This window comes from Harpia harpyja, chromosome 12 (assembly GCF_026419915.1).
Source record: "Harpia harpyja isolate bHarHar1 chromosome 12, bHarHar1 primary haplotype, whole genome shotgun sequence".
Classification (NCBI taxonomy): Eukaryota; Metazoa; Chordata; class Aves; order Accipitriformes; family Accipitridae; genus Harpia; species Harpia harpyja.
In genome coordinates this window covers 10,124,099-10,148,887 of record NC_068951.1, presented here as the reverse complement: position 1 = coordinate 10,148,887, position 24,789 = coordinate 10,124,099, and the positions used below count along the sequence as shown (strand labels likewise).

The 24,789-nt window shown below is 46.1% G+C and overlaps 1 protein-coding gene across 1 annotated transcript; it reads right to left on the bottom strand.

The window, feature by feature from the left end:
• Positions 1-1,288: 1,288 nt before the first annotated feature.
• Positions 1,289-24,199, bottom strand: RCC1L (RCC1 like). Its single transcript, XM_052804968.1, is given in 14 exon segments — positions 1,289-1,431; positions 3,432-3,599; positions 3,601-3,629; positions 7,688-7,738; positions 9,315-9,400; positions 10,712-10,885; positions 11,964-12,048; positions 13,520-13,701; positions 15,239-15,323; positions 17,700-17,751; positions 18,883-18,949; positions 19,819-19,947; positions 22,491-22,620; positions 23,844-24,199. Coding segments are annotated over 14 exon segments (1,626 nt in total). The 5' UTR covers positions 24,129-24,199; the 3' UTR covers positions 1,289-1,328.
• Positions 24,200-24,789: the final 590 nt, after the last annotated feature.

Below are 24,789 nucleotides of genomic sequence, written 5' to 3'. Positions count from 1 at the left end.
AACTGCCAAGAGAGCAGAAAGGCTCCTGGTGCAGCAGCTGCCCAGCTCAGAGCAGGGTCTGCCCCTCTGCTCCCTGCTTGCCTGGAACGGCCATGCTGGGCAGCCCGGGGAGGAAACACAAATCTTTAGGACCTTCTTAAAAAAAGTTATTTATGTATCATTTTCTCTGTAAGTAAAATACCACTTCTGGCCTCAGACACCCACCAAACTGGCTGAAGTCGGGCTGGGGACACGGGCAGCCCTGGGCACCCCCACCTCCTGCAGCCCCTCCTCCCTGCTCACCTCTCTCAGAAACCCCACGGGAGCCTTTCCTTTGGGGGTGGAGCAAAAAAAATGTGTATTTTTTCCCTTTAATTACCAAACTAATGCAAACTGATGGGGGGTGGGGTCACCCTGTGCAGGGGCCCGTGGTGTACCCCCTGCTCCGAGCTGCCGTCGTGGGAAGGCTGCTCGTGCCGGCTGGCCGTGCGGGCAATGCCGGCTACGCTCGGTGGGGCCAGGCAGCGGCTGCTGAGAGGTCAGCAGCCCAAGGCATAGGGGAGACCAAAAACATCAGCGGCCCTTGTGCCGGCCTCTGCGCAAGGGGGAATATTGTGCCATGGGGCAGAGGGAGTGGTGGCAGCAGCTGAGGCTCGTGCTCTGGGCACGAAGTGTGGAGCTGAGAAGTGGATGCTTTGCTTTCCCAGCGAGTGCACACGCTTCTTTTCTTTGCTGGTCTTATGCTGAAAAGCTGAGATTTATGTACTGTATGGAAAAAAAAAAAAAAAAAACAAAACAGAAAAAAAGAAAAAAATCCTAATGTTCCAAAATAAATGACAGTATATTTTGTACTTTGTAAAGTGTTAATTAAAATGAAAAAGAATAAAAAGTGAAACATACGCTGTCTGCTTTTGTACTGATCAAACTGATGAAAATAAAGCAGAGCTTGGCATTGTCTATAAGATGTAGCTCTTTTTTTTTGTCAACCTATGGCAATGCTGGGCCTTACTCCCACCAGTGCCCTTTGCCTACATACACCCATTTCAGAAGGTCAGCAGATGTCCCCAGGGCTCTCTGGTGTCCTGGACCTGTTACCGGGTGTATTTTACCCCCTGGGGATGGTACCCGCCACTATCTTTTCCATCCTGCAGCTGTTCTCTGGGAGCCACCCAACCTGCCCCATCCTCTTCCCTTAAAATAAGAAGTCAGTGGGATACTGCTGGTGTGTTTGCAAGACTGACTTAATTTTTACCTGCTCATGGAAGAGTATGAGACACCCGGGAGCCTGGAGAGCCCCAGCAGCACCCACACAGGGGCAGGGGAGAAATGTCATCCCCTCGCAGACTGTTCTAGGGCAGTTGCTGCTGGGTGGTGTCTGAGTCTTGGTAAGCAATGCAGCTGCACAGTGCCATTGCCACACGCTTCTCAGCAAGGAGGAGCTGAAGAACGTGGCTGAAATGTGCAAGAAAAAAACCCCAGCGAAATTAGATGTATCATCAACCCATCACAATTATAACAATTTACACTGGATGTTTAAAGGGAAGCAGCTCAGCTACATAAACTGTGGTCAAGAAAAGTATCTTCTTTTTAGCATAAGCCATTTTTGACTCTTCTGGTCAAGTGTAAGAGCATGCACATAAGAATTTAGTGTAGGATTGCTAATCTGGAATGCAGCCTTAATGCAGAGTGTTCCCTCAAGGGGTTCAAAAAAATAAAAATCAACACATGCACTGCCATACAACCTCAGCACTGCCTGCAGCTACCTGCAAAAGCAACTGGCATCTTAGGGTCAATACACAGGATTTAGGCTAACTGGCGCCTAGACCCCCCCTAAGACACTGCACACACTAAGAGTTTTTTAGCATTAGTATTTTTGTTTACCTGGCCAGGCTTAGCAGGAGGTGCTGGGGGGCGGGGGGAGGGGCTCCGGCCCCTTGCAAAAAATGCTACAAAAATAGATTCTGATGAGTCATAACAAAGTAATATTATTTCAGGCGTATTTAGAATGTTTCAGGCTAATTATTAGTTCTGAGTCATTTGTTTTTGAAGGATGCTGTAGAGAAAAAGAGTTTGCTGTAATGTAGCAGGTGCCTAAAATAATCTTTGTCTTATGGGCTTTCATGTGTTTTATTCCCAGTTAGGCAGTTTGCCGATAGAGAAGCCCAGCCTCGCCATGGGGGGGTCTCATGGGGCAGCCGAGGGGCTGCGGGAGCCATGTCAGGGCCAGCTCTCCTGCAGGGAATTGCCAGCAGCCCCTTGGCATGGTGGGGTGCAGACAGAGCATTTGGGCAGGAATATTTCACCCCTTCCCTACTGCAACCCCCCAAAGCCGCTAATACGTATGGCAGCCCTGCTCCACCACCAACATGCTTGGAGCTTCACATGTACACAGCTCTATGCGAGTGTCTTGTCCCGAAGTGCTTTCAGGCTATTTTAAGCCAAACCTGACAGCGCGGTGATGTTTGGAGGGCGAATTACGCTTGCTAATCAATGCGAAATCAAGTAGGTTATTTTAGTTCTAATTTAAGCTGCTCCCCGTGTGCATCCCTGGCCTGTACCCATCCCCCTCGCTGCAGGTATATTTACGGATGCAGGTATATTTTGGGCTGGCTAATTTGCCATACTTTGAAGGACAAAATAATGCAAAGTTGCCTTCCAGTGCATACCTGTAATGACCTCAGGTCATTACACCACAGCATGGCCCTGGCCCAGTGGTCATGGGGGTGGCAGCATAAAAAGCTCAGCTTTTGGTTGCCTTTGATATGTAAGGGGTGGCAGGGCAGGGGGAGAGTGTATTTATTTTTCTATTATTTTTCTGAGCCTTTTTTTTTCTTAAAAAATAAAACATTTGCCTTAGTTATTATTTCCTAGCAGTACAGGGAAGGGCACTGCTACAGGAATGCTGTTCATTAGCATCTGGCATGGACATTTTTCATCCACAGTCTCAGATTTTCTTATGGCCAAAAGCCCCACCACCAATCTCCAAATACATTTGGACCCAGCTCATCTCCGTCTCTGTGGTCCCGAATTTGCAACCTGCTGTTGGAGACCATCCGGACCTGGGATGGACCCAGAGGGAGCAGCAGGGGCTGCCCAGTGGGGTGGGAAGGGTCTGCAGTGGGGGGGGAGTGTGACTCCCTTCAAAACATGGGGATAAAATAGGCTGAGCTGCTCTCAGCACACAAACCAGAGAAGTGCAGCCCCCAAGGACAGCTGACAAGGCCAAGGGATCTAGGATAGGAAATTAAAAATAAACTCTGCTCTTTTTTCAGTGTGTTTTCCTCCTGGTGGTCATGTGGACCAGAGCCTTTGGTTGAAGGCACATCTGGCTCCTCTTCGAGGCCAGTGAACCCATTTTGTAACTGTAAGACTTTAGGCAGGGTAGGAGCCTTCCTCTTAGTGCCAGACGTCACCAGTGTCCAGCCTTCACCTGCTTCAGAGGTTGCACTCACCTGGAAGACACTGCCTGCTTCTCTACTGCAGCCGGGGACTCTCCAAGATGCTGCATCTCAGAGATGCTCCTGTCTATCTCCCATTCATTGTCACTGATGCTGCACAGCCTGCACACAACCTCTCGATCATGCAGAAGGCAGCTGGGCCTACGAACGTCCACCTTTTTCCACCTGCATGTCAACATTTGCAGTATGATGCTGGCAATTAGAAAACATGGCGTTACAGACGGTCTTCCCTCTGTTAGCACTCCGAGGAACCTTCTACCACTCAGACTTCTTCCCCAGCAACCAGAGGAAAGTGGGCTCAGCTTTAGCGGCACAGCTTCCAGGATCCTGCCGGTATAAGAGCAGAGCTGGGAACTGCAGCTCCAGCCCAGGTAACCACGAGCTCAGCGCATCCCACCAGCACTTCAGCTGCAACACAAGACTTGCTGGAGGCAGGGCAGGAGAGCAGCAAACCCACCCACAGGTCACATCGTTGCTACTTTGGCCACAGCCTATAGCTGCATGACAAGTGCACGGGTAGTCCCTGTTTGTGGTCCAGGAGGACAATGGGGTTGGTTTGGGCTATGTAGGAAGAGAAAGTACAGCCTGTTTCTTACCTGAGGAGAGTACAAACAGCTGATAGATGGGGAACATCATAGGGTTGGGTTTTGACAGTAAAGGAGGTAGCAATGGTTGGGAGTGAGGGTTACAGAGAGCACTTTTTGTTAGCTAGGGTCTGCTGCATTGGGTTTCTGCACAGTCTGGCCTCAGCTCTGCCCCAGCAGGGATGGCGGGGACAAAAACACCCAGTCCCAGAAGTTTTCCTCATCAGGCCCTATGTTTAGGCTGATTAAAAAAAAAAGTGAAAGATAATATATTTGACATCCAACTCTGGCCTCTGCTGCCTGTTCAGGCTTTTGCTGACCCATCCTACCCACACAGCCACCCCACAGGCAGGACAATCTCTGCCGCCCACCCAGCAGCCTGCTTGGAGGCAGGTCTCTGCCCAGCCAAGGACAGGCAGCGCAGCGTCCTACTACATTTGTCACCACCCTGGAAGCTCTTGCCGTCCACTTCACACGCTGACCCCTAAATGCTGTACATAACTGTTGAGCATATGCAAATACACTGGGAGTTGGTGTTGGGCCTGGGGGTCTCAGGCCATATCTAACTTTTTAAGTAAGTAAAAGTAGGGCAAGACACTATGAATAATGAAATGACTGCTGCCATGGCCTCGCTAATGGCTCTGGACACGCTCTAGTCTGATCTTGTGAATCAAATAATTTCAGCAATGCCTGCTTGTATTGAATGGCAAGGTTTTGGTTAGCAGGGTGGGCTACAGAGGTGGCTTCTGTGAGAAGCTTCCCCTATGTCCAACAGAGCCAATGCCAGCCGGCTCCAAGACAGACCCTCTGCTGGCCAAGGCCGAGCCCATAAGCAATGGAGGTAGCGTCTCTGGGATAATGTATTTAAGAAGGGGGAAAAGTTACTGTGCAACAGCAGCTGGAAGAAAGAAACAACCATGCAAACACCAAGGTCAGTGAACAAGGAGAGGGAGGAAGTAGAAAAGTCAGGAGTAAGGTTGAGACAGGGAAGAAGGGAAGAGTGGGGGGAAGGTGGTTTTAGATTTGTTCTTATTCCTCATTATCCTGCTCTGTTTCATTGGAAATAAATTAATTTCCCCAAGTTGAGTCTGTTTTGCCCATGATGGTAACTAACTGGTAAGTAAGTGACCTCCCTGTCCTTATCTCAACCCACAAGCTTTCCATCATATTTTCTCCCCCTGCCCTGTTGACAGAGGGGGAGCAACAGAGCAGCTTGGTGGGCACCTGGCCAAAGCCAACCTCCCACACCACCTTAACCAAAACATGGGTCAGCGCTGGTGTTTGCCAGACCATAGGCTCTCTGCCACTAACCTTGCTCCCATCAAGCAGCGTGCTCAAGAACGCCCACAGCCACTGTAACGAAAGTGCAAACGCTCCCACTGCATTAAGCCACACAACACTTCTATTTAGGGCTAAAGACCTTGCTGGCATCTATCTGATTAACACACAGATTTTGCAATTTATTGCACAGCAAGACTGCAACACAACCGGGTACAACGGCATTAATTCTCATCCCAGCTCTCCAAAAGGCCCAGCCCCAAGTGGCATCAGGAAACAGTTCTGAACACAAGCAGCTAAAATCCTGCAGCGCTCCCAAGCACTAACCAGCCATCCCATGCAGCCTTCCTCAAACAGCAACATCCACGAAGGGAATTGTTTGTAACACCTTTCCTACCATAGTTTTTTATATTTGTTTTCAATGCTTTAATAAGCTTCCTCATGTTAAAAGGGCATAGCTACTCACGTGAGGCCAACAAGACATGTTTGGGCAGCTCAAGTTGCCCAAGTCACATGTAGAATAAGGTATAAATTAAAGCTAACTTAATGGGAATTCACAGCAGTGGTCTGCCACAATTTAACGGTAGCTTTCTGCTTGTTCTGCCTTAACCCACCACAGCAATACCAGTTACACAGCAACGTTAATAACTCATATATCTGTCTCTATTTCTGTGTACTTTGTTTCACCTTTCCTATATTTTAAGCAAAGCCCTTCAAGCCTTATTTCATCAAAGGCAGAGTTTACCCCGAGTTTTGGTAATTACACAACAGATTTGATACAGAATTTCAGCTAATGGAGCCAAAATGTGAGTATGCGGTGTCCCCTGGGACCATGGATACAGTGCCTAGCCCACAACGGTATCATCCCTGCAGGTGCGGAGGTGTCTCAGCTGACAGAAGAGGTTTCCTGTCAGATCAGTGTGAACCAAAATGCTTAAGTTTAAATGCAGAGTGCAAGACAGAGCAGCTCACGTGTGAAGTCAAGCTCAAGAATATTCCCATTACTACTGATGAAGAGTTTATAATCACTTTATTAAAAACATATCAGGTTAGATTTTGCCAAAATAATTTACACAGTAAAAGTATCCCACACAGAGAGAAATGATACAACTCTGCCTCATGTTTATAGAGTATTTCACAGGAGACAGTTTCCCACACTTCAGTGTGAGATTTGATAAGTGCCTGCTACAGGTACATACAGCTGTTGCACCCCCTCTCCATCAGCTTACTGGGTCCTAAACGCACTCACCACAACTTCTCTGCTAAGGTACCAAGAAACAAGGCTCTGCTTCTTGCCCATTAAGACTCCTCCCCCTGCTAGGCACTACAGAAAAGCCTGGCTAATTTAAAAGGGCTCTTTGCAACCGAGAGCCACCATACCCCTGAAGACAGAAAGAGTGCAGGGACTCCCCAGAAAATCAAAGGCAGTGGTTTGTGATCAGCGCATGAAGACAAAAGTACTTGATAAGCAGGGAGCACTGCTCATGTCCACTGCCTAAGCACCAACCCTGCAGGTAGCCAAGAGGGAGCTTTGTTTCCAGCCTACCTCCATAAATAGGCTAGGCTGCTACTGGCACTATAAATCTGTCCTTCCACAGCAACAGCAGCATAGACAGCCTATGATTTATCTTTCCATGCTGTCTTATTTAACAGTACTTTCCCCCTGCAAACAAGTTCTCACTCTTCCAGTTTAACGAATGTGTTCCTTGGGTGTTCAGTCTTTAGAGTCCACGTGGAAAGCCTGCAACAGCCAGGGTTTAGGAGCACACTGCTGCCTCCAGGCCACTGGCTGCGCATCCGGCTTCCGCACAGAACAGCAGCCTGGGCAGAGTGCAGCTGGTGGTGAACACCGAGGACAGCTGTGCTGGACTCCAACAGGCAGCATGACTTTTCTGCCACATGAAAAATAGTTATAAAAAGAACCCCTTTCCCTTGAGAAATAGTTTGCCTCAGCCCAATGCTGACACCCCAGAGCTGGTGACAGGGAAAGTGTCCATAAATGACTGTCCTGTGCTACAGATTTCATCTCATGACAGTCTTCCTTGATGGAGATGCTCTTCATCCTTAGGCACAGCGGGACTCACCAGCTGTGGGCTGGGCCTCAGACTCTTTGGGAGCTCATCATGAACCAGCCAGACCACTCCTTGCCTTTCCACTCTCCTCAGGGAACGTACTTCCTTCCTGCAGCCAGGCTGGACCATTCCAATGATGCAGAGATGACAACACACCCAGGCACTGCTGTGGCTGGCTCTGCTCACAGTCACTTCTTGCTTAGCTCCATGGAATGAGTCTTCCTTTCCAAGAAGCTCATCACCAAGTCCCCCCATCTTCTTAGCACAGCGCCGAGGCCCAGCAATATTACTAGGTAAAAGACTTAACCATGCTTACCATATGATCAACTCCACACGCAACATCCACCACCTCGCCGGGTACAGTCACCTGGATCAGACACACAAGAGTGGATTATTTCTCAAGCTGGTACTTTGCACCTGATATTTCCTATTTCTCATCCTCCTTCTGCTTAACATGCCACTTGGTTTCACAGGGACTTGTACCAATGAAAGTACCGTCTTGAAAATGCAGAGAAAGCAAGATTCAGCACCAGACATGCTTGTGCATTGAGCTGTGAAATATTCCCCTTCTCCCTTCACAGAAGCACATAAACCTTTGGAAGGACAGAAAGAGAGGGCTCACTAGCAGACAGTGAGGAGACTGTAGCCTGAGCCCATCTGTTCAGCAGCAAAAACAGCATGACCAAACAGTGCATAATCCAGACAGCGGGAAGAGGATCTGCCCAAGCACCACAAGGATTTGCCTCTTCTCTCATCAGCAAGGACTGAAACAAGGCAAAAGCTCAACTCAGCCTAAGGCAGTTTTTGCTTTGATGCTAAGCAGACCCAGCTCACTGACTAGTGTAGTTATAGCTCTTTCACTTAAAGCTGACTTGAAACTCAAGGAAAGCAGAGACTACAAACACAAGTTTTTCCTTAGAGCTACAGGAGAGGAGAGATGGCTAGTTCTAGGGCAGGAGGTCACAGACAAGTATCCTGGTAACTGCCCTGGCTTTGGTACATTGCCATAGTAGTGTCAGGCAGGAGCTGGCTATTTGAGGGAGCATAACCCTCAATGTCCACGCTTAGGGAAACCAGGACGTGCCATGCTTGGTGAATTCAGAAACTCCACTCAGCCGCAGCAGTGTGATTTTAGGCAAACACATTCACTGCAAGTTCAGACACTCGGAAAGGGACTCCAGGGTGGTCCAACTGACTACCTCCCTCCTCTCCTACTTGGCCTTCATGGAGCCTGGGAACATCTGTTAGGCTGAGTGCTGAACTCCAGAGCCAAAGACTCTTCTACACCCACAGAGTCTGGCTCTCAGAGCCATGTGAGAGAAGGGAGTGGAACTGTAAGCATTGCGAAACAGCTATGAAAACAGTTCAGTGGCTAAGGATCTCCTACTGTAACTACACAGTCAGTCCAGTGACCCACCACCATAGCTGCTTGACTTGGAAGAGGAGCAGGGGAAGGAAGCCCACTCCTATGTGGACCTGCTGCCACTATAGTCTGACCACCATGACCAAAATGTTCACCTAATTTAGATGTGTAATGCAAATCTTTCCGGTCAGATGACCAATACCAGTGGTTTTCTTTGCAGCACGTGCAAAAGCAAGTGCAGGTTAGAAGGTGAGGGAAGAGGCAGCAAGGGGTAGCAGGTAGAAGACTGTGGACAGGAGCAAGGTAAGAACTGTTCAGATGTGATGGCACAGCACCAGATGTTGCTTTGGGATCTGAAATCGATACTGAAATAGCAGACTAAAAGTTTTACTGAATACCTCCATCGCTACGCGGGCTACGCAAGGACCTCTGGAAAACAAAGCAGTTCCACAGTCCTCTTAGGCTTCCACTTCTTTCAAAATTACTCAACAAAACTACAGAGCAAATGATGTTTCTTGCCCTCAGGATAACAAAGCCTAGCTAAAGAATATAGTCTTGGCCTTAATACTACCATCCTTACCCTCCATGGGAAATACTGGTCTTCCATTCTTCCAGTTCCCAGGCACCCTCTTAGATTCTTGCCCCATACAAACAGTTCTCCTCTGTCTGTACAGGGAAAAAAAAGAATAAAAGGAATAAAAGAGGGCAGAGTCATTAAAAAGGAAGAATTCTATTTGTCATGCTGGCAAGTGTGGCTACAGTGCTTCTGGGAGTATAAAGGGTTATACATGCAGTATGAAAGCCATCGAGTTTAGTTCCAAGTACAATAAATGTACTTGTGCTTGGGGAAAATGATGCCTAATGAGCAGGACAAGCAGCAAGTTCTGGGCACAAGTCTTTGTTTCCCCCTCTTACAGCTCTTGCTTTGGAATTTTATTTGAAGAAAGAGTGCAGCAGAAGAGATTCCAGGGAATCATTTGTGGTGAAGTGAATAATTTGTGCTGGAAGTTAGACAATTACAGCTGACCCACATCAGCTATCACCACAGCAAATCGGGTAAGCAGTGCAGTTAAAATCTGTCCCAAGCCATCACCTGGGGACTGGTTATTCAGCTGCCTGACAGAAGTGACCTTCTAATGACAACTGGGGAAAAGAAAAAACTTGTGTTCAACAGAATTGGAGAGTTTTAAGCTCCTCAGCAAAACATGTAGATTTCAGAAGTGTTCAGATCAGCCCCACAGCAGAGACAATCAAAACACGATCTATAACATAAGTACAACTAATCAGAATGCAGTTTCTAACGCTTCCTGAGTACCAGGGGGAGACCAGTTACAAGCACCCTGTAACCAGGCTAGTAGTGTCATGCATACCACTTCCCCAAGAAGGACCAAGCACGTTGGCACCTGGCACTTTTCATTAGTAAACTATTATTTTAGCTATCAAGTGCACTGGTTTTCTGTGCTGCTGCCCTCTGCTGCCCATTTTTAAATGACTTTGAAATTCAAAACTTCCTTTAAAGGCTGGTATCTAGTACAGGGTCTACATACCAGTGTAAATGTGTAGGTCTTCCCACCTCAGATTGCTAACTCAGTTGGTCAGAAGAGCCAAGAAGCCCTGACATCGAGCTCCAATTTAGACTCAGTTTTAGTTTGTTCATTTATCACATAAATTCCTGCTGCTTCTTAAGTGCAACTGCCTGACTTATTCTGTACAAGGAAATGAAGAAACCTACCCAGGTTTCCTGTTTGAGAGAAATTTTTTGTTTGTTTTAGAAGAATAACACGTTCTTAATTAAAGCATAAGTTAGCGCAGTACCTATGTTAGAAACCATGCTGACACTTGTAAACGTGCTGCCCGCCCCTCCTGTTGCTTTCCAGTGTGCTCTAAGTTTAAAAAGAGATGGGCACTTTTTTTTATTTCTGCTTGCCAATAATACAGCAATGTGACCTCTCCACAACAGTAGGACTAGAAACTTACTTGTAAGTGCCGCAAACTGGCTGAGTCCACAGCGAACGTGAGCAACACGGATGTCCAGATTGAAGTCTGACCAGCCAAAAAGACTGGGTGGGATCATCTCTGGCACTGCTGTCTCTATTAGGTTTGGTCCTTTCCCAAGAATTCCATATCCCCAGACGAAAACATTTCCTTCTTCTGTATTACAATAAGAATACATTCTGTAAGAAAGTCTGCGCTTGTGAAATTCATGCCATGTCCAAGAGTTAATCAGATCCAAAGGGATATTTTCCTTTCTCCCAGAGCAGTCTAGCACCTTTTGATTATTTAAAATTTGCAAACAATGCATTCCCATCCAAATGCCTTAATTTTTTCCTAAGCTGTGCAAGCAGATCAAGCTTCACAGGCAAAACTTTCATGGGGAAATAATGCCAACACAGTGTGGGCTGGATAAAATACTTCAGCTTACTGACTGATGGGACAGAGCTTGAGTGTTTTATTATCACCGCTTTTTCCTTTGAGGCATGGCCAAACCCGCAGTAGGCTAGTCACTTGGCCTGGCATTCTGCCTTAAACTAGGTGCCTGGGAAAGGCAGCAGTTGGACAGCATAAGACAGAGTAAGTTGCTGCGTCTGCTAGCTCCGCTCCCTTCACACTAGAAGCTCAAAAGTCTTGTCATCACAACCACCACATCACATATATATGAACGTCTTCCCTGAGATGATCCTTCATAAAAGTAGTACAATCCCCTCCCTCATTCCTTTACTCAGTGACTTTCAAACTGTGCTCCCCTGGCCACTGGCAATCCAAAGCAGCATTTGCTAAGAAGCCTGCTGCAGAGTTTCACTGCTCTCAGAACTCTCTACTTTCCGGCCTAGTTTATCAAGATTTATTTACATGTCAGATTTATATTGAGTCTGAAGGGCTCTTCTTTCTCTCAAGTGTTGCCTTACTTCCTCCCTATATCCATCTTCATTATAGGCCACACATGGCAAGTGTGATCAGCAAACGAGATCAGAACCGCAAGCAGCAACCATGCTCTTGTTCTAGTTTGTGTAAGTGCTCACAACAGCACATACTGGAAGCAATGCTCTGCAGCTAGTGAAAACAACTTCCCTAGTACATTCTTAAATCACAGGTTTCTCGGTCTCCCAGCTTTCCTCGTAACAGACAGTACTTTCCTGTTTCCAGTAAACAAGATGCTTGCTCCATGATGTTACAATCCACCTACTGCATGGCCTTGCACTGAAGAGGACGATTATAAAAGCAAACTCACCCGTTAGCACAATATTGGCAGTCCCTCCACACGCAGCCTCCTTTATCTTTCCAATCTTGAATGGCAAATGTCTGGGAACATTCACCTGTATGAGGTTGCAAGAGAGTTAGTTGTTAGACACAGTAAACTGCAAACTAGACACACATTTTTAACTTGTTCTCTAGCTCTGGTTAGAGCTTACACACACTGAATTCCTAATATAGACAACCTTTATTGCCTGAATAACAGAATGAATGCAATTCCCAAGATTAAAAAAACAACACGAAATTCATTTAAGGCTGAGAGTATGGACAAAGTGGAAAAAGTTACCCACTGGAAAGCTTACATGCATGGCAATAAAGCTGGGAATGCTTAACGTCTGCTTATATCCCTTGCTCCCCAAGTCAGACACAATGGGAAAGTCAAGAGGTAAGCATATTTGCAAGTTTTCACAATGGACAAGATCATTAAAATTTGGTCTGCGGTGGCATTTTTCAACATACTAGGGAAAAATCACTTCAAGAAAATCACTCTTATTTGGTACAGTTCAACACAACAGAAACCCGCACAGCTGGACACATGTAAACAGTGGCCTCTGATTTCACAAATAATATCCAGCTCTGCTATTCCACAGTTGGACTCCATCTATATTGTACCTAAAACTCCTGCTTTGGCAAACATGCCATTCATCCATTTCAAACCCCTCTGACCTCCATCAAGCACCCAGCCAGGAAACTACTACGTTACTTAACCTGGTCGTTGTATTCAGGCCTTACGGGTCTCAGTAATTAGCCCTACATTAAGGATACATCAGGAGAGCCATGGGAAACAAAGGTACATATTTTACTGAAGCCACACTAATGAAACTGTCTGCTCTTAGCCTTCTGCCAAGAATAGCTTCAGTATTAATTAATTCCCTGACTCCATTTCCTACACTAACTGTAAGAGGAGACCATCTGCCTAATTACCTCAGTACTACAATGCTTAGTGTCAAGTCAGCACTATATTTTTGCCCCACATAAGTTTGTTCCAAAAAACTTTTATCTGTGAGACACTGGCATTTGTTTAGGACTCAGCTATAAACCTACTAAGGTTGTTCATGAAAAATTCACCAACGCACATGTTGATTGGAAGGGACTTCCAAGGGTCATCCGCACCAGCACCATGCTCAAAGCAGGACCACTCAAAATTCTAGATTAGCCAGCCAAAAGACTAATTCCTGTCCTGAAACCAGCAGAAGCACTTGAGCTGGATCTCAGTTTGATGCAAAGTCCATGGGATGGGGAAAGAAGAACATGGGGTGTACTCTTCCTTTATAACAGACTAACAAACTGGGGTGAGGTGACACAAGCCTTTGCCTATCAATAGCTAGGAAACATACTGCCCTAAAGCTATACAAACATTTCAGACAGATTGGTTTTGTAAGCATAGGTAAAACAGGCCTGCTAGTGGTGTTAGTTTATATTGATTTATACTGCTGTCAAAAGAACCCAGAGCAGGGAGAATTGTGTAATTTTTAACTCTGTGCACAGCAGCTGAACTGAAACATGTAAAAACACGCCCCCAGGCCAACTGACCTGTGTGGTTTCTGTGACAGACGCCAACTGCAAGTATTCTGAATTTCCCCAACCAAAGACGTCTCCTTCATCTGAAACAGCCAGACAACAGTCCCCATAGGAAGAGACCTGGATAATGTTTACGCCAGCAATGTCACCACGTAGCTTAGTAGGAACACTGGTGATGTTGTAGTGTCCAAGACCTGAAAGGAAAAAAGTAAAGAGATGATAAAGAATTTTTTTCCAGACATACTTTTAACACCTACATAGGACCATTTTGTCATGTTCTAACCCAGTCGCCCTTCTTCCAAAAGAAATCTTTCTGTCCATATCTCTTAACTACCAGCTTCAATGGACAAGCAGCCACAAACACCAGTTCTACTAGCCAAAGCTACCTCTCTAGAGTACAAAACAACTTTATACAATCACACCTGGAAAACACTCATCTCTCTTGTCTGCATGGACCAAAGTGTTTGAGAGATCAGTAAGCAAGCCAGGCAGACAACCCAACAGAGGTGAAGTTTCACAAACCGGCTGCACCCTGTCTTCTGCAAGGAGAGCCATGAGTGACAGCACACTGCAATCAGTTTAGACAACAGCAAGTGAAGTGACAAAAGAGGCTGGGAAGCAAACACTTTACATGACAAAGAGCTGCCTGGAAAAGAGGCCAGAATGTAGATGAGAGAAACAAGATGGGCTACAGTAGGTCCCAGCCTCAGGAGCAGAAGGACTAAACAGTAGGAAGGACTGTGAGGAAGTTCTTTGACAGCAGAAGCCACCAGAAGAAGGGCCTGGCCAAAGATCTCATGCTAAGACAGCAGTAGCTGCCAAAGGTCTCTGCCAGTTCAAAAGGAGCAAGAAGCAAAACAGACCCTGAAATGAGAATCGGGAAGGCAAAGCCTGCACAGAACCAGGGAGCTAACCTTCCCATGCCACTTCCACATCCCCTCACAAGCTTTAAACAATAGACACGTTCTCCTCAAACTGCATGCTTGGATTGCCAGCGTGGCATCCTAAAGCTCCTCTAAAAATGAACTCACTTGTCTCAGTTTGGTTACACAGGAGTATTGAGAATATCTGCACACAGCTGGAAACATACTACCCCCTTTCTGTCCACACATGCACGACAAATATACATCACAAGCTCTGGATTAGGACAGCTTGCTATATTCATCAATTCACTGATGTGGCAGTACGCTCCCCCCCTCCCCCCCATCCCGCCAGCAGGAAACAAAACTCCTCCAGGCAGGGAGAAGGGGAAGGAAACCCTGGAGGCTGCAGGCTGAAATTTGAACTGGCCAATCAAGATGCACCAGGTACACTGAGGTGACCCTCCTGGCCAACAGGACTAAATGACCACAGGTCAGATTCGACAGGGGTATAAACGGGGTCCCGCCAGAGGACATGGTGGAATCAGTCCTCCTGGGAGCAGCGGGTCTGCAGTCGGGGACTCCCCCTCGGGTCGGAGCACCGCCCGAGGTAACTCCTCGAGGGAGAGAGCCCTCAGCTTTTAGGTGAGCGATACGCACGTTTTGGAGCCATCACTTTAAATCTTGGGGATTCTTAAGTCAGCTGTGTAGTATTAATTCTCTTTACATCATTGAGCCTGTGGTTTTATAAAATGTTACCGGACTTCTAACTAACTTTTTACTGAAGAATAAATCTCAGTTTTAACACCTGTTGGATTTGGTTACGCATGCATCCGTAACAACTGAAATGCACGCTGAGCTGAGCTCCTACCTGTTTGTCCATCAGCTCCCCATCCACATGCATAGACCGCACCTTTCTTGGTTCTAAACAGACTGTGGTCCTGCCCACACACAACCTGCACACAAACAAAAAGTCAGAGCTGGTCAGGAAAAGTCACGTGTTCAGAATCGATTTAACAAAGCATTACTGGCAGACAAATTGAGCAATGAACCTCTACAATGCCCATCAGCTCAGCTTTTGACCTTTTTCTCCTGATCAAACGGCTCTACAGACAGGGAAGGCTAAGAATAGCATGATACAGCACAAGAAAACAGCAGAAGTTTCTCTGTGGAAAGTGATGCTGCAGTTGGTTTGTTCTGAGATCCAAAACAAGGCCTAGTTAACAGAAAGCTCGACTCAGCAGTACAACACAATAAAACAGCAAAGAGTAGATAAGAGATCTCCCTTCCCAGAGTGCTACCACATGGCTCTCAACGCCAGCTACAAACTGCTATTGATTCCTTGCCATGTAAGCGCTCTAGGAACACATCTGTTCTCAAAATGACATTTATGTTGAACTAGCAATCGTGTCTGCCACAGGCTTGGCATGAATTAAAGCCAAGATCTTCAAAAGCAGACATTAAAAATTAGCCAAAGATTAAAGGGATTTAATACACAAATTAAGAGAGCGACTACCAAGAATATTAAGCACATAACTGCTGTCATCGAAGTACAAACAGGTACCAATTATTCAACCCCCTTGAAAAAAATAAAATAATGAAAAATCCAAACGGAACTTTACAAGCCTAGTTCAAAACATCATTAGGATGTACCATGGCGCACACTCATCACGTGGATCTAAATGAATGACCCTTGCTTTCTAGGATGCTGCATGGAAAAGGAGCAATGTTTGCTCGCAGAGTACTGCTACAGTGGCATAGACACACTAGCAAACGGCTTCTGTGCCTGGAAATATTGCAGCCATGTACAGACTCAGTGGCATTTATGCTGTTCTGCAGTCCCTTGCTCTCCTAGAAACCTGCCCTACAGAAATGCTGGCTAGTCTAAGTGGACGGTCTCACAGCTCACTTTTGAAATGGGGAAGACAAAACTCAAAATAAAACAGTTCCCAAGTGATATAAAAATGACAAAGAGGAACAAGAGCAAGAAATCAGGACAGGAAGAGACGAGGCATCAGAACAACCTCCCTACCATGCAGGTGTTACCTATGCATTGAGCAAACAAATGCTGCATTGGTATTCCCATCAAATTCTTCAGTAAGTTCAGACCCTGCATTGCCAGTTACAACTGCTCTGCAGAGCCATGGAGCAAAATCCCACCTTGTGCTTTTTATAAGCAACCATATAGTAGATCACCTCGTCATTTCAAAGAGCTTCAACTGAATGATCTGCATACTGATTTTTTTTTTTTTTTTTCATTACAGAATCATTGCAGACTGGGTGAGTTTGGAAGATGACTCTGAAAGTCACCTGGTCCAATCCCCCTGCTCAAGCAGGACCACCTGCAGCTGGTTGTCCAGGACCATGTCCAGATGGCTTTTGAGTATCTCCAAGGAGGGAGGTTCCACAACCTCTCTGGGCAACCTGTGTCAGTGCTCAGTCACAGTAAAAAAGTGTTTCCTGATGTTCAGAGGGAACATCCTGCGTCTCAGTTTGCGCCTACTGCCTCTTGTCCTGTCACTGGATACCACTGAAAAGAGCCTGGCTCCGTCCTCTTTGCACCCTCCCTTCAGGTATTTATACACATTGCCAAGACGCACCCCCCAGTCTTCTCTTTTCCAGGCTAAACAGTCCCAGCTCGCTCAGCATTTCCTCACGGGAGAGATGCTCCAGTCCCTTCACCACCTTAATGGCCCTTCGTTGGACTCTCTCCAGTATGTCCATGTTTCTCTTGTACTGGGGAGCCTAGAAATGGACACAGTACTCTGAGCGTGGCCTCACTAGTGCTGAGTAGAAGGGAAGGACCATCTCCCTTGACGTGCGGGCAACTCTCCTCCTAATGCAGCCCAGGATTCCATTTGCCTCCTCTACAGCAAAGGCATGCTGCTGGCTCACGGTCACCTTGGGGTCCACCAGGACCCCCAGGGCTTTTTCTGCAGAGCTGCTTCCCAGCCCATCAGCACCCAGCATATAGTGGTGTCTGGAGCTGTTCCTCCCCAGGTGCAGGACTTTGCCCTACCCCTTGCTCAACTTCATGAAGTTCAAGTCAGCACATTTCTCCAGCCTCTGGATGGCAGCACCACCCTCTGGTGGATCAACCACTCCTCCCAGTTTTATGTCATCTGCAAACTTGCTGAGGGTACACTCTGTCCCATCATCCAGATCATTAGTGAAAATGTTAAACAGGATCAGACCGAGTATTGACCTCTGGTATACAGCACTAGTTACTGGCATTCATCTAGTCTCCGTGCCAATGATTACCACCCTCTGAGCTCAGCTGTTCAGCCAGTTTTCAATCCACCTTCAGAATTCAGTTCAGATGATCCTCTTACCTGGACAACTCTGCTGTCAAACTCCTTCAGCTGATGAATTAGATGGCTTTCACTGGACACCACCAACCAACCACCGAGAAGAGAAAAGGCAACACAGAGGATTTCAGAGGACTGCAACTGAAAAACGTGAAGGTAGACCTGCCTTTACTGAAAGCCACTTTGCTAATTAGAAGAAGAGAGCTTCTTTCACATGTTCTCTTATATAGTCAGAGAGCATGGTTCCACTGTAAAATTACTGCACAAAGAAGGAAAGTAATTTTGCATACTCTTATTTAAGAAGTTAAGAACTGTCACTTTTTAAATATAACCTCTCATGGGAATTAGGGGTGGGAGCAATCCTCAAACACGTTCCCTAGTCTAGAATGAGCACAGATACTAGATAATATTGCAGCACCTATATAAACACTTCACTTAACTAGAGATTAACCAGATACCCCAGAGCACAGCGTAGTGTTAACATCCATGTCATTCTTTCACAAAAACAGGAATTCTGAACAATCTAATGACTAACTTCCAGTATCAAGGCAAAAAAAAAGCTAGCTAAATTACAGCTATTTTCTTAAACCCTACAGGCCAAGTCTTGTGGATCACAGAGAGAGCAATGAGCAAGATCTCTTCTAGGGCCTGCCAGGGAATCAGTAACTTTCAACATATTCCCACTATCCACTTACATCACTACTATCTTACAGAGCATTTTGAGAATATGCTTTGGTGTGGCCCACAAAAACCGTGTACAGGAAAAGCACTGCAGATTCAAAGGCAGTTACAGCAAAGAGATTCAACAAAAGGATGCCTCTTTCATCATTAAATCCTTTTCTAACACCCTCAGAAATGGCACTTGCACTCTGAGAGGCTAAAGGGAGAAAGACTGACTACTAACACCAATTACCTCAAGCAATTTATGAAGGTTGGGTTTTCTCACTATGCACTGTGAAAACTGTCACATGCTGACATCTTTCTGTCTTTTGTGAATGTGGTCAGAAAAGTGCCAGTGCCCAGCCTGGGTTTAAAGCCAGGACATTTATAAGACGCCTGCAGCATAAAAGCCTGTTCTCTGACTCCTTAATCTTAAATGGCATCCTTATACTACCAGATTTTTCCCACCTCCAGGCTTTTCTGTAGTGTCGTTTTCATGCAATTATGTTTTTAACATCAAGGAAGCTCAGGATCTTTGGATTCTCACCTGTAAGTTTCATCTTCAACAACCTTCCGGCCACACTGCCCATAAGAATTGTTCCCCATTGTGAAAACTGAAAAACAATGATAAAATGCACTAGTTTTATTACTGTCCAATCCCCTGAAAACCTCTTTTCAGGTACACAAAATATTTTCATGTGGTCCTCAGTATGAAAGGTGGAACACAGTACTGTAAAAATTGGCATAAGCTTTCTTCAAACCAAGTCCACTTAAATTGAAGTGACTGAATCCATTTTCGTCAACAATAACCCACCAATACTGTTGCAAGCACAGTAGCAGTACCTGAAGCCCATTGGCTGTTTTTCAGTAATTGCCTAGTTCATCCTGCCGTTGCCAAGGAGACTCAGAAATAGATCAGCGCTCCCACAGGAGCATTAAATCAACCAACCAACCAGCTCACCCACTGATAAGCAGCACTGGATCACTCAGCGCAGCACTGAAGCCACTGCACCAGAGAATTCCCAGAGACCTAGAGAGCCAATTCATGAACAGGATCTTCTGTATAAAGGCCTATTAATTAATCACTTTTATTAATGGGGGGGCTTCAATGGGAAAGTAACACAATAGTATTGGCATAGCCATCCAAAACTGAATTCAAAAACATGTCTGACAGAACAAGACAAATAGGCTACACTTAAACAAGGCCTGGAGCTAGATAAACAAACCATATTTTGCAACATTTGTGAAAAAGCTTCCAACACATTTACAGCTTGAGCCAAGCAGAGCTCAATGCATGGTTATCAGCTCAGAGCTCTCCCTCCTGAGAGCAATCCCAAAAAGGCCAACAGCTACCTGCATCACATTTAGAGTGCAGACAGCCCATCTGGGGTCTAGTGCTAAAGGACAGAAGACAATCTTTTTTGGAGCTTTTACTAAAAGCATAGTCAGGCATCCCTTGTCACCAGCAGAAGTGATACTGTACCTCCTTCACTGTCTGTCAGGATCAGGGAATGGGCTCTCCCACAGGACACCTGCAAGACTCGAGTCTCCTGTGGCTTCTCCAGTGGTAATGGAATTGGAGATGGTTCCAAGACATATTCATAGCCCTTAGCTTAAGGAAGAGAGAGAAATTTAAAAAGTCAGTAGCTTCCACAAAGCAAATTAATCATATATTTGCTGATCCTATTGTACACACACACACTTACTTGTATTTTGTTACAAAAGCAGATATATTTTAGAAAGCCAAGATACTAACCAAAGTAAAGGCTGACTGGGATTCATTGAGGGGGGGAAGAAGTTAAAAGCCATAGGGATGGTTGAAGCCAATAATTACTGCCTAATCAAAAATCCACCATATCCAGAGGCTGAATGTTATTAAGGTTTCAGGTGGCCAGAACTGAGAAACTGAGGCTTTCAGCCATATGTTCAACCACTTTGGTGAATGAGGCTGGTTTACCAGAGAGCTTAACACCAAGCACAAACTAAGTACTCTGTGCAACTGGAGATATTGCAAACAAGGTACAACAGCAGCAGTCACGAAAAGACAGCCTGAAAGGTGAAAAAAAAAAAAAAATCTTAGGGCTTCATATTTAACGAACAGTAGATTAAAGGCCCCTTCAGAAAAAAGGAATGCAAGAAACATTAGCTGGCCTGGCTCCATAGGGGATAAGAGATCTAATGTTTATGAAAGAAAATGACAGGCTGTACTAGAAAAAGAAGATTTAGTAATTTGAAGAATATGTAATCAGTTACAGCCAACTGGGAAAAAAAAAAAAAACTGGGGAAGAAAAAAGAACAGCAAAACATAAATCAGTACTAGGGAAAAGGTTAAGGGGAGATAAAAAGCTTTGATATCAAAGAAAGCCACTGTAACAAGTGAAATCAAATCCCAGAGGACTCAAAGCAGTATTCTGCTCACACATAACAGTGCTTTAACTAGTTCTCACTGCTTTCACATCAAAAAAAACAGAAAAACTACATATACGCTTTTAACAGTAAGGCACTACTTGATGCAAGCACAGGCATCACAACTGGCTGTTTGCAAATGGTGAGAGCCTGCCATGCAATACAGCACGAACTGAAAGGCAGCAAAGTTTGTATCTGCCTAAAGAGATGTGGAAGTCACAAAGCAAGAAACCTTTTCTTCTCTCTCTGTTCCTTCCAGCAGAGTGACACAAGCTACTGGGATCTGCAGTAATCATCACTGATATCTGAGGGATTTTGGAGAAAAGAGGCAATGAGGTGGCTAAGGAAGAGGAGGGGGAGAGTAAAGTATTAGTAGTTTAGCTTAGAAACAGCTGAAGTTAGAGCATGAAATACAACCATCTAAAAGTCAGAAGGTTGCAAATTCCCCTGGAAACGAAGCATCTACAGGGACACGGTGTTGGGACTAGCAGGTACCAAAATAAGTTTGTAAAACCAAGTAATGAGCAGCACATCCAACAGGAAGCTTGTCATTGTAGGAAATTAAATATAGAGCAGTAGCAATCCCACTGATATGCATGTCACTTTCAACAGATCCTACCAAACACTGAACACTCTCTCACTTAGAAGGGCTCTAACTGCAAAACTATTTAACCTATTTCTGGGTTCTCTGGCCAAAATAATCTGCAGGTCAGATGAAAAACAAGAAAATGACAAGACACTCCTGAGCCATGAGCACATACTGAACCAAGACAGCATAAGAGCTGAAACCTTTAAAAGCAGAAGTGAGTGAACTGGGTTTCTGTGGACCCTTCATTTTGCAGCTGCTGTTTAAGCACACTCGCTGCGTGCAAAGTGTGCTAGCAGCAATGCACAACAGCAGCACCACTGTAAACTTCAGCATTCTGCACAGTAGCTGCAATTTTCTTCTGCTTCTCCACAAAGTTTAATCTTTTGCCCATATCAGATGCACCATACCTTAATGGATTACTCTCTTATACACTACAAAGAGAAAAACTGCGTTTAACGTGGTTTTCCCCAATTGTTTATGAAGGAATGTTTTCAAGCAGTTAGAGACAGCCATGCTATAAGGGAATTAAGTTTGTGTTTTCCTATCTGTCTTAGGTGGAAGGTGGCAATGTTCTGCACAGAAATCATCATCTTAAACACGTTTGAGAGCCCGGTATAAGGCAGAATGACGGAATAACATGTTTTTCCTTCAAAATGCAATTCGGTATTAAAATAAAAAACCCTTACAGCTTCACAAAAAATTTAACTGACTGGATAAAAAAAAAAATCTCTGTGGGAAAGGAAGTTAGTTTATAGGTGCAAAGGCAACAGAAGTGAGAGAACCACCTTGCCAAAATTGTTTTATTAACTAGTCCACTACATTGTCTACCATCAAACTCTAGAGATTCAAAGCAACACCTTAATCAACACACACACACACACTTCTGCAGAATAAGTAGTTACTTAGGCTTTAGTTATATCCAGGTAAGAATGTAAGTGCAGTGCACAGAACAGATCCATACCTTGACCAATTACAAAGCACACAAACACACAGCTAAGTTCCAAAAAAAGACCTCTTTAAAGAAAAAAAAAAAAAGCATAGCCCAACACTCTGCATCAAAGCCTCCTGGACATCCTTCATGCCTTCTAACACGGAGTTTCCCACATCACATGTATCCTGTAGTGCCGCCCTGCAAGTCTTTAACACACTTCAATCCTCACTTCGATCTCTTATGCTTCTCTGGAATCCAAGCTGGGAATCCTTGTTCAGCCCCATGCCCCACACTTTGGTGATGTCTGCAGTCTTAGAGGACAGCAGTGTGAATCCATAACCGCAGGCAGCAGAGGATATCTTTGAAGACAAACAAAAACCAAAACATTCACTTATAAACTATGGCTTAGAAAAACAAGTTTCACCTCATGCTATTTGTTCACCAGCATTCATCCTTCATTAAGCTACTGTCCCAGTTTTGGCTGGGATAGAGTTAATTTTCTTTCTAGTAGCTGGTATAGTGTTGTTTTGGATTTAATATGAGACGAATGTTGACAACACACTGATGTTTTCAGTTGTTGCTAAGTAGTGTTTATATACTAAATCGAGGATTTTTCAGCTTCTCATGCCCAGCCAGCAAGAAGGCTGGAGGGGCACAAGAAGTTGGGAGGGGACACAGCCAGGACAGCTGACCCAAACTGGCCAAAGGGGTATTCCATACCATGGGACGTCATGCCCAGTATATATATAAACTGGGGGACAGTTGGCTGGGGGCAAAGTGAGTGATCGGCTGCGTGGTGCTTAGTTGCTGGCTGGGGTTAAACCACGACAGCTATATCCAAATACGGCCCAAATTCATGGTATGTATGGTCTTTGCAAAAATGATCAGAAACACTCTTCAGTGATAAGCACAATGGTATGAACTCAAGTCCAACACGACTGCCCTAGAGTTTTGTTATCGCGTGCACACATCTTTATTTTTGCATTATTTTGGACCCATTCAAACACAACAGGAAGACCTATCTGCTGACCTGCATCAGCAATAGACAATAAAAAACCAAACACAAGGAGACATTAAGAAAATAACATTCCCCCGTTTTACTTCTTTTGCCAAAAAAAGCCCAGTATAAAAGCTCGGACCTTCTTTGAATTGGACAGCAGAGCATGATGCCTGAAACATGCAGACAAAAGAATAACATGATTTTCGACACAAGGTTCCAATTTCGTCAAGGTGAGAGTAGCCATGAAAGCCACTGAAAACGAGCCCCATTTTCTCCGACAGATGTTGTTCACACTCTTGCTCTCTTACGCCTCTGACAAAGGAATATATATTTCCCAAATCGCATGCCACTCTACTTGTACCAAACCACACCCTGCTTAATACCACTACGTCAATAAAAAAAAAAAAAAAAGAATCACGGCGAAGTCTTTAACTCAGATTACTTAACGCCTTTCAAAGCCGAGAAAAGAAACCTGCCCAGATTAATGGGCACGGACAGAGGCGGTGCACCCTTGCTCAAGAAGCAATGATAACGCCGCCCTGTCGCGACATAACAGAGCCGCCACCCGCGCCCCGAGCCCACCTTCTCCTCCGTTTCCAGCCGGTAGGGCGTGGGTTGGATCCGCCGCGGCTTCTTCCAGCCCACGTCCGGCTTCACGAAGCTGGGGACGCCCAGGGCGCCCGAGTAGCAGAAGCCCCACACGAAGACGCGGTCCTTCCGCTTGGCCGCCTTCCCCGCGTACTGGAAGATCGGGGCGGCCTCCTCGGCCTCCCTCAGCTGGCGGATGCTCCGCGGGCCCGCCGGTTTGGCCAGGCCCCTGCGGAGGGCCGGCGGCGGCCGCCGCACTCCCCTCAACGCCCACCACATCGCCGCCGCCTCCCCGCGCCCCTCAGGCCTCCGCCGCCGCCATCTTGCCGACCTCTCACCCGCGACCCCGCGCGGGCGGGCGGGCGGCGCGCGCCGTCTCACGCCGTCTCACCAACCCCTGCGCGCATGCGCCCGGCCGCGCCGCCGCGGTCACGTGCGGCGCGAGAGGCGGGGGGCTGGGGCGCGCGAAGGTCTTGTCTTAAAGGGGCTATGCCGCCCTGTGCAAGGGAAGGGTCCCAACGCTCCACAGACCCTGGACAGTGACCCAGACCTAGATCTAAATCTAAACCTAGACCCAGACCTACACCGAGACCCAGACGCAGACCTACACCCACACCAAAGTCCAAACCCAGACCCAAACCTAGTCCCAGACCCGGAACTAGACCCGAACCCAGACCCTAACCTGGACACATCCCAAACCTAGTCCCAGTGCCAAACCCAGACCCTAACGTGGACCCGGACTTAGACCCAGACTGGAACCCACACCCAAACCCAGACCCAAGCCTATGCCTAGAGCCAGACCCAGACTCCATCCCAAACCCTGAGCCAGACCCAAACCCAAATCCAAACCCAGACCCTAACCTGGGCTCAGATCCAGACCCAGCCTACACCTAGACCCAAATCCAAACCCAGACCCTAACCTGGGCTCAGACCCAGACCC